At 40.3% G+C, this 10916-nt stretch overlaps 1 protein-coding gene across 7 annotated transcripts in view; it reads right to left on the bottom strand.

Moving 5' to 3' along the window:
• Positions 1–7718: 7718 nt before the first annotated feature.
• The window catches only part of zgc:101566 (Transmembrane protein 263-B-like), a 255596-nt gene continuing 252398 nt past the window's right edge, over positions 7719–10916 (bottom strand). For 2 of the 7 annotated variants that reach the window (XM_059976087.1, XM_059976082.1), the window contains exon 4: positions 7719–9676. In XM_059976087.1, the coding sequence (XP_059832070.1) occupies positions 9390–9676 (287 nt within the window). In that variant the 3' untranslated portion in view covers positions 7719–9389. The remainder of the gene's footprint in view (positions 9677–10916) is intronic. The other 5 variants (XM_059976081.1, XM_059976080.1, XM_059976086.1 and 2 more) reach the window with 5 other exon arrangements.

Raw genomic sequence — 10916 nt, 5'->3', positions numbered from 1 at the left:
ATCCTTGTGAATGAACTACTTTTTGAAAACTATATTTTCACTCAGTGGGCTGAATAGGCTAATTCTGCTCTTACGCCTTATGTCTTATGGTCTAAAGTTAGTACTGGCTGGTTCCCAGATATTTCTGTGGGGAAGCTGGGATTAGACAGAGCAGCAGAGCATTTTCCCATCTATTCCTTCCAAACATTTCTCCATGGAAACAGGATGAGCAGCATACCATTGAGGAGTCAGGGATTTGGGACTCATCCAAAATGTAGAATTGGCAGTCTAGTCCATTGGAGTAAATTCCACATTCCCTCCTGCTTGTCTTCAGGCTTGCTATTGATTTAGGTTTTAATCCTTTAGTTCAGTAACTCAAACTCTGGATCTCTAAATTACTTAATTCATTTCCAGTAATGTAACAATTTTCAAGTTAAGATACTGTGATCAAGTTTGGGGATGTGTGATGAATTGAAAAGACTCCAATGATTGAAAATAATAATTAGAGACAAAGGAAATACAGTAGAATATATTAGAACCTCAAGAAATACTAAATAAAATCTAAATACAAAATTTGTTGACACAACCAAGGCATTAAAAAAGTAAGGCAACATCAAAGTTGAAGGACAGGAGAATGTGGCAATGAATGGACTTTTTTTTCAGATTGAAGTGATTTAGCATAATGCTTCCAGGGATTGATTTGTGATTTCGCTTATTTTCAATATGTATAAATTATAGTTTTACCCTGAAAAAAGATTCTGGCCCAAAACATTGACTGTTTACTCTTTTACATAGCTGCTGCTTGATCTGCAGATTGTCTTGTGTTTGTGAATTGTAGTTTTTCATTGATTTGTGTTCTGTGGGTTCCAATCACTCCATTGAGCCTCTTCTTTCAATAAGTTCATGACAGATCTGATTATATCTTTACATGTACTTTCCTGCCTGACCTGGATATCATTTCACCCCCTTTTCGACAATCACCCAACCTCTGCCACTTCCTTTTTTTTGAACCAATGTTTGAAACGTCTTAAATCTTTTGCAATACACAATCCTTCAGTTTTTCATTTCCCTTAGATTATGGACAATCTGCCATACAACACATGCACCTTTCCACTGAAGACTTCAACAGCCACATAAAATTCCAGAAGAAAAAATATCTCCCCACATAAAACAAAACCTACACATGTTAGAAATCTTTAAAAAAACACCAAAGGCTGAAAATACTCGTGGAAACAAGAGAAATTAGCTGCTCAAGTCAAAGAAAAAAATGCTGGTTCAAAATTGCAGGGACATTTACAATGGATACGACAAAAAGATTAAGAAATTCTCTCTACATTGTATTTGGATCTAGTATTGCTAAGGGGACATTCAGATAATTGGCTTAAAAAAACTCGTCAAAATCTCAGTAAAAGTGACATCTTAGATTAAATCAGGTTATGATTCAGCTGTCTCCAGCTTTCCTTTTCCTCTCTGTAGGCATGAACATGGCTTTGCTTGATGGATCACCATTAGAGATTGCAGGTAATTCAGCCAGTACTAGATATTGTCCCCATTCTCCATGGCACAGGTTGTCCTGACTGCTCTACCTCTAATTACTTGAGGTATAACAGAGGAAGGAGAATACATACAGATCAATCAATTATAATACACAGTATATTAAAACCTATCAGCCTTTTATCCAGAATTAAGTTTAAGTGGAGCGGCCATTGTTTGAGTGGACCAGTGTTGGACTGGGGAGCTGAGGCTTTGGCTCATCGAGACTTCAGTGAGGGAAGGTGAAGTCTGTAGGTAGATTCTTATTCTTCATTATTTATTCTTTCTTTCTTATTGCACATTTAGAGCAGTGGGAATGCTTGGCAGGATAGTGGGAATCTTCTCTTGTGGGATGTGGAAAGTCACCAGTGTCCCTGATGACTACACTTGCAAGAAGTGCATCCAGCTGCAGCTTTTAACAGACTGTGTTATGGAGTTGGAACTGGAACTCGATAAACTCTGGATCATTAGGTAGGCAGAGGGGCTGATAAACAGGGCGTATGGGGTGGTAGGTACACTCAAGGTAACTGGATGACTGTCGGGAGAGAAAAAAGGGATAGGCAGTCTGTGCAGAGTACCCCTCAACAACAGGTGCAGGAGTGAGCACTTCAGAGTTTTAGATCATTGGGCTCTCTTCCAGGCACCTGAAAGAAGGGACAGGTTACACCAGAAATCGCTTTGGATACAGTTGGTGGAGGGGACGACTTAGCAGAGGAAAGCCACAGTGGTCATTGTCGGGCCCTGTGGCTCTGAAGGGAAGGGGAGAGAAGGCGAGATGTAGGGATAGGGGATTTATTGGTTAGGGGATCAGAAAGGGGGTTCTGTGGTTGAGAATTAGATTCTTTGATGGCTTGTTGCTCCTGAGTGCAAGGATCAGGGATTATCTCAAAACTACTGCTCTCCAACCCTAGGTCTCTCAAGCTCCCTTGTCAGCTCTTGGGTCCTCAGAACCTCCATCTTCCTCCAACTCTGCCTTCCCTCAATACCCCAACCCTCCCTCTCCTCTGAGGCCACCAACTCTCCTACCCCTTCCATTCCCGGCTCTAATCCCTGCCATATCTTCCCATTCTCCTCTCTGAGGCAGAACGCTTGCCCCGTCACCTGTGCCTTAGTGAGTTTCATAATGCCGAGCTCTTCTTCCATTCCCTCCTTCTCCAAGCCCATTTTTTTGGCAAGAATTCACACCACACTGATGATCCTTTCTCCCATCTCCAACCCTCCTCTTGGACACCCTGCTCTGGATCTTTTCATCTTGAATTGGCAAGGAGACATCAGCCTGCTCGACTTCAGCACTCCTCTCTCCGCCTTGAACCTTACCCCCTGTGAATTGGTTGCCCTCCACTCTCTCCATCCTTACCAACAAATGTACGAAGGGGGTACTTTTGTAGTGTGGCTGACTGACCTCTATCTTGCTGAGGTCAAAACAGCAACTCAAAGATACCTCTTCATACTCACCCCTTGGAAAGGGCCCCACTCTGAACCATCAGGCCACTGTCTCCTGCACAATCACTAAATTCATCAAATCTGGAGATCTCTGATCCACTGCCACCAAACTCACAGTTCTCCTACCCCACACTGCTAGTTTCTATCTCCTACCCAAAATCCATAAACCTGACTTTCCGGGTAGGGCCATTGTACCTGCCTGCTCCTGCCCCACTGAACTTGCATCCACATAACTTGACTCTATTTTATTTCCCTTGGTCCAGTCCTTCCCACCTCCATCCGCTACACTTCACATGCTCTCAGCCTCCTCACCAACTTTCAATTCCCTGGCCCTGATTGCCTTATTTTCACCATGGATGTCCAGTCCCTATACCACTCTCCTTTTACTGGCAGAACTAGGAAGAACAGGAAGGATGTGGATTCTATAGAAAGTGCAGAGAGATTTACAAGGACGTTGGCTGGATTGGAGGGCATACCTTATGAGAATAGGTTGAGTGAATTTGGCCTTTTCTTCTTGGAGTGACGGAGGATGAGAGGTGACCTGATAAAGATGTATAAGATGATGAGGGGCATTGATAATGTGGACAGCCAGAGGCTTTTTTCCAGGGCTGAAATGACTAATGCGAGAGGGCATAGTTTTAAGGTGCTTGGAAGTAGGTACAGGGAGGATGTCAGAGCGAAGTTTTTCACACAGTGAGTGTGGAGTATGTTAAATGCACTGCCAGTGGAGGTGGATACAACAGGGTTTTTTAAGAGCCTCTTAGATAGGTACATGGAGCTTAGAAAATTAGAGGGCTATGCACCAGGGAAACTCTAGGCAGTTTTTAGAGTAGGAAACATGGTCGGCACAACATTGTGGGTCGAAGTGCCTGTAATGTGCTGTAGATTTCTATGTTCTATTAACTAGTTCTCATGCTCAGCTCTTCCACCTTTCTCCAAACTCAAGCTGTAGCCTTAAACACCTGCATGGGTGCCAACTATGCTTGCCTTTGCGTTGACTATATGGAACAGCCCATGTCCTAAGCCTTCTCTTGTAATGTTCCCTAATTCTTCCTGCTAGACAACTGCATTGATGCAGCTTCATGTACCTATGCTGAGCTTGTCAGTTTCAACAACTTTGCTTCCAACTTCCATCCTACGCTTAATTTCACTTGTTTCATTTCTGACACTTTTCTCCCTTCTCTATTTCTCTGACTCCATCCCTGTAGATAAACTATCTACTGGCAGCTTTTATAAATCTACCAATTTGCACAGCTATCTTGACTATAGCTCTTCCCACCCTGTCTGCTGTAAAAATGCTATTGCCTTTTATCAGTTTCTTCGTTTCTGTACCGTCTGTTTTCAGGATGTGGTTTTCCATTCCAGGACATCAGAAATGTCTTCCTTCTTCAGCACGCCTCATCTGCATCTCCTCCATTTCTAAGATCCACACTCTTCCCCTTTTCCTGCCGCCTCAACAGGGATAGAGTTTCTCTTGTCCTCACCTACCACGTACATCCACATCCAACACGTTATTCTCTGCAACTTCCACTATCTTCAATGGGACCCTACCACCAAGAACATTTTTACCTTCTCTCCACTCTCCACCTTCCACAGGGATTCTCCTTTTGTGATTCCCTTGTCCATTCTTCCCTCCCATTAATCTCCCTCCTGGCACTTAGCCCTTCAAGTGGCAGAAGTGCTCCACCTGTCCATTCAGGGCCACAAACAGTCCTTCCAGGTGGAGCAACACTTCACCTGAAAACCTGTTGGGATCAACTATTGTACCTGGTGCTTCCGATGCGACCTTTTCTACATTGGAGATACCTGACGTAAATTGGGGACTACTTTGACAGTCACCTCCACTCCATCCACCAAAAGTGGAATTTCCCAATGCTCTATCATTTTTAATTCCTGTTCCCATTCTCACATACCAAAAGGTATAAGTCAATGTTAAGATTTAGGTGACCTGCTTTGTTCTTATTTTTGTTAGCTATAATATGCACAAGTTGTTAATTACCTGGATTAGATTCGGAATGCATGTATACACCAGTGTCATTAGTGCACTGCAGCTCAACACCTTAAGCTGGACCAACCTGGAGTGAAGGTGATGTGAATCAGTTTTGTTTGCCTAAGCATTAGCCCCACTCCAGCTGGAAGCTTCTTCAACATGCAGTGCAGTGTACAATGAGAAAAACTGACACATTTGGGGTGGTGATGCTTCCCCATGCCACATCAAGCTGTACTGATATTTGGGTTTATTGTGGATCCAGTGGCTAATGTCCTGGCTTGCACACCATCATGTAGCAGACAAAGGCAAGGGATGAACTTCTGAGGGCGTCCAGGTTTGAAAATACCCCACAATGCATTGTGACTAATAGCATAAGACTCCTTGGTCTCTTTCGGTGACATGGCCTTTTCATGCCAATCTGGGATGGAGACAAGTTAGAGATAATAATTTGCTGTGGGATGGAGTCAAGGACAGTCACTGGAGGAATTCTACCAAGTGCTCCTTCCAGTGGGCACTGATTGCCTTTCTGACCTTGATAAAATCTTCTTTGTGCATGAATCTCATTAACTCAGGACACTAATATGTTTGGCCTGTAATCAGATTAGGCCGTGTTGAAGGATTTCCACATGCCATGGTTCTCAATACTATCTATTCTTTACATCATTTTCTTTTGGACCTCATCCTTTAGTGCCTGTTCCCTTGGGACAAGGAGTTCCCTATCTAAAGGAACCTACATTTATGATTAATTAGCTTATGGACATGCTGGTCATTGTCATCCAACTCCTGTTGGTTCGGTTCAAAAGCTTATAGTATTATGTGCCGTTCTCGTCATCCAGCTACAGGAAGAATGTGATGAAGTTGGAAAGAGTTCAAAAAAAGTTCACAAGCACATAACTGGGACTGGAGAGCTTGATTACAAGGAGAATCTAGGACTTCTTTCCCTGGACTGTAGCAAGTTGAGAGATGATCTTACAGAGATATACTGTATATAAATTTTGAGGAGTGCAGATAAGGTGGATAGAGAGTCTTTTTCCCAAGGCAGGGGAATCTAAAAACACAGTAAATAGAGTTAAAAGTGAGAGGGGAAAGATTTAACAGGGACCTCCAAAAAAAGAACATTTTCACATAGTGGATGGTAGGTATACAGTTGCCAGAGAAAGTTGTAGAGGCGGATACAATTACAATATTTAATAAAGATATTTATACAGATAAATGGATAGGAATGGCCAAGAGGGATGTGGGCCAGACACAAGTAAATGGGACTAGCTTAGACAGACATTTGGTTGGCATGCACAAGTTGGGTCAAAGAACTTGTTTCTGCATTTTATGGCTCTAAGAGTTATTTTTGACACCTTTGAATTAGTTTTTCTCACCACAATATTTCCATTGCCATCATTATTTTGTGGAAAAGCAGGTCAACAGAATCCACATTGCAATTTGGGAAGCAACTCCTTGGTCAACAAGGGAGATCGCTCAGCAGGTAATAGAGAGGACTAGGTGGTTCCCAGGTCTACCAGTCATTGGTACTGATTTTGGGGTGATTGAGGTGTGCATCCCTTCAGTCTCTCACTGGAATGACATTGTTTAACAAGGGCTATTGCCTGGATTGTGTGCGATGCCATGGGATCTCGCAGTTACTTCCTCAAGTAAAATAGTGTTACTCCTTTCTTACCAATCAAGTCTTTCTAGAGGATTGTTTCTTTTCCATTAAGGAGGATAGGTCTAGTTCTTTCTGTAATATGGACCAGGGTTTTATTTTTGTTGTCATCTATAACTTCCAGGCTTAGGACATATTCAGCAGTGATGCTTACAATGTGCTTATTTTGTATTTTATTGACCCTGAGGGTCACATGTCAGTTTTCCTACAGGGACAGTTGCCAAGATATCACACAAACTTCTTTAGGGCAAATACTCCCTACTTCCCCCATTAAAAGTCTGCAATCCCTTCCAGTTTTCCCTTACAGGAAATAATGTAGCCACTGCCTTGTACTTTGAGTTGGACACCTCCTGCCTGCTTGATTTCACTTGGCAAATTATCAGTAGAAAATTGATAACCAGATCCTTCACTGCACCAGCATTACTGGACAGCTTATCCAATACTGAGTATAAAATAATCCATGACTGACAAATAAAATCAGGAAGATTGAAGCTATTAAGATTAAAGCTTTTTTTCTACTCCCACAATTGATTTCACATCCTCCTCTATTGTGCAATTTCACTTTCAGAGTTCACCATACTAATTCTCTTTGACCAAGACACCCATTCTGAATGCTCCATTAACCTTGGGTCATCAGTTCTGTTGTCTGTAAGCAAGCCTTTGGTATAACAAAGTGGTATCCTGGTCTCCAATGTAGAATACTCAATTGTGTTTAAACTTACATACATTTAACCCTCCCTTTCTCAAATCTCTTCCAGCCTCTGAATTTTAATCTTCAAACCTGGGTCTTGTTTACTTCCAAACCATCACAAGCAGCCTTCACGGTTGAGAAACCAGTGCTGGGTCAAAATACAGCTTGTTAACTTCAAGAGCAAAATGCATGCCCACATTCTTGCTGTAGATGAAGCTTTGTACAAATATGTTGCATGTCAAGTTACTATACAAACATTAAGAATCCACCACACAATGAAGAACTTACTGTCTGATCAGGTTAGGATGGTAGGTTCCCTGAAGAATGTTAGTGAAAAGTCATGCACCTTTTCTGAAAAAAAAATGTATTTTCTGACTCAAGCCCATAAATAACTTTATTTACTGAATTAAACATAACATGATATTGGGATTTGAACTATGTCTTTAGTTGTTTGTTCAGCATTGGTAACTAGAGCAATATTATTCCTGGTCTGTATACTGTGTATCATTCCACAGTAACCATCTGCATACATGGTTAGTTTTAAGCTGTAGTCTGGAAATTAATTTTATAGCTTGCACATCTCATTCAATAGACAGCCGGAATTCTGTGGCTTGGCAGGAGGAACATCAGCTTCTCCAAGTACAATTGTTGATGAGGCCACTGCAGCCATTACAGGTTCTGGTTAAATTAATTTCTTGGAGTTAGTCTGTATCACAACCACTCTAAATGATATTTATAGATGAAGATAGTCAACTGGCCCAAATTTATTCATGTAGTTTTTAAAAAATGTCACAGAATATCTATTTCTATTCTCTTAACTACCCAAATTGCATGATGAACTCATCCATTTTATTAATATTTTAATGTTTATGTCAATGTGATCCACATCCCAGGTTTACTGGCAACAATGTTTCCATCAATGCAAATATGACTTTCTCAGTATTTGCAAATGTACTGATATTTCAAAGAAAATATGAAGTGTGTAAAGCTAAACATTTTCATTCATGTTGTTTTGAGATTTTTTAAAACTTTATTTCCATTAAAATACAGACTTACAGTCTAATCCATAGCTTTCAGGTGTCATATTTGCAAAAATAGTTCTATTATAGACAAAAACTAAATGTTTTGCAATTTGGTCAACAGAAATCAACTACCTGTTTCAGTCTTAATACATTAACTTGCCACAGAAATATCAGGTGTACAGAAAAATGATGGAAAGGTAACCGTGGAGCAAAAGAAAGAGTAAACAGTGCAAACAGCAACATTCTGTCGTAACAACTGCTTGCTACCAATATCATTTATAGCAGTTAACCATAATGAAAAGTGAGAAGTCAGGCTACTCAAGGTAAACTGTAACCAAAACTGCAGTGTTGCGGTACCACACGGCTCCCAATTAGAGCCTGGCTAGCCATGTGAAAGTGGAATACAGTGGATCAAGAATAAAAGCGTTGCTGCATTGTTAAATAATAATTCAAAACCATGTACTTATTGTTCCCAACATAACACTTAAAAGTTTTCTGCACCATGTTTGTACTGATATATATATACCCCAATGTGTTCTAATCCAAATAGATAAAAAGCAAAAAATTGAAACAGAAAATCAGCCCCTTTATAATTAACATGAACAAAACAAGCATACAAAATACTACTAGAACCAATAAATATATACTTGTAGGAAGGAGTTCTTTTTGATGTTGATAAGTTGTGATTTTGCTCCTCCAACCACGCAAATAAAACATTTTTGTACATTTTAACTGCGGGTGTCACACGTCCTTTATAGATCTGGTGCTTTGACCATCCTTATGCTGCCAGCAGAAGCCCAGAAGCATAATGTTTTATCTTGTCAGTGGACAGTGTAGAATGGGATCAACTGCTCTGTTTGTCATTGACAGAATACAGTGAAGAGATATGGCATGAGCATAGGAGAAACTGGGGTGGGAGAGAAGCGTGGAGGCAGCAAAGTTTCATAAAAGCGCATATCTCACTGGTCGCCCATTAAAACATATACCATGGCGGTGTATCCAAACATGTCCAGGTATACTTAACTCATGATGTTTTTTTTTCTATAAGGAAAACATACTCTACAAACCATTCACTTAGTCGGATTTGTCCTTTTTTTTGGATGTAAAGGGAACCTTGCTGGCCACAGCTGAGCCTACAGCACCAACACCGACAGAGACTGCTGACACACTTCCCTTCACTAGGCCAACACCAGCCGCTGGTACTGTGGTCACAGCTGTTTTGGTCAGCTCCAGACTTTTGCTTCCAACCCAAGCCACACCTCCAAGTGTGGCACCCACTGCTCCTTTTGTCATGCTGTAAAGACCTCCAGTCATTCTCCAGATCATTCCTGGCTCTTGAACGTCAAGTTCCTTCTTAGGTTCTGTGGGAATAATTTAAAGAAAATTGAAAGTCATAAATAGGACCACGCAGATTTGAAATAGCAGCCATAATATATTCAAGACCAAGGTCCGCAGTGGAAACATAAAATAAAAAATGACAAGAGTTCTGAGATTTATTTAAGCTTCTTATCACTCAAGTGCACGAGTCATAACTGCTACCATCCTTGTCTTTCCAATGGTTATTTTCCAGTTCTAATAATCCAGTACTATGCATGATTACATTGAGTGGAGAGTACATTTTCTTTCCCATCAATATTACACCCAATTCAGGTACAAGTACATGCAGATTAAAATGGAGGACGTGCATGCAACTTCAGTTCACAGCCATACTTATACTGAATTCAAAGGTTAAGTAATGCAAGCCAGAGTTAAGGTGAAATATTGCCATTGACATCTTTTCTCTTTGCATGAGAAAACATAACTTTTGTGACTCATAGTTAGTTCTTTTGTACCAGAATTGATTAAAGACTACTCACAGTCTTACTGGGCATGAAATAAAGCTGAATCATCTTCTATATTAGAATGAAGAGACATATTGTCTTTGGCTTATTATATTATACTTGTGAATCCAATACTATCAAAGGATTATGTTTGTTTTGGAATCACATAATTCAGTGTTATTTATTTTTGGTCTTTTATTACTCTAAGAAATAACTAAGGCGATATATTTGTAAAGGTGTTATGTGGAGGACAGAAACTTAACATTCGAGATTTTGGAAATGGCATAAACACATCATATTCCCATTTGGAACTTAAAATGCCACTAAGATAAGATAATAAAAGCAATGGAATAAATTTATGAAGTTGTTAGGGAGACAGAGAATAAGTCATCCTAATGTAGCTGGGTGCCTGATTTTCCTTTCCTGTTGGAATGGACCCAGCCATCTCAACCAATGGTTTTATGTGTTCAAGAGACAACTTTAAGCAAAATGATCAATGCTTAATAGCACACATTCAATCCATAGTACAGACTGAAAAGTATCATCCAAGTTCTTCATGTTGAGATGTATTGGGAACTAATAATTTGCTTTTGTACAATGTATTTGCTGTAATAAAATGCCTCAACTTGTTTCATGCATTACACATCAAACGTAACATGATGAAATAAGACAAAGATTGGGCCAGAGTGGTAAGTTTGAGAACCATCTTCAAGGAGAAATTGAGGAAGTGAATTTCAGATGTTTAGGTGTAAAAGGAAGGGATTTTTTTTTTGTTACTTTT

The sequence above is a fragment of the Hypanus sabinus genome, chromosome 7 (genome assembly GCF_030144855.1).
Source record: "Hypanus sabinus isolate sHypSab1 chromosome 7, sHypSab1.hap1, whole genome shotgun sequence".
Classification (NCBI taxonomy): domain Eukaryota; kingdom Metazoa; phylum Chordata; class Chondrichthyes; order Myliobatiformes; family Dasyatidae; genus Hypanus; species Hypanus sabinus.
Note: the sequence above shows the minus strand (reverse complement) of the source record. Positions and strands in the feature narration are given on the sequence as shown.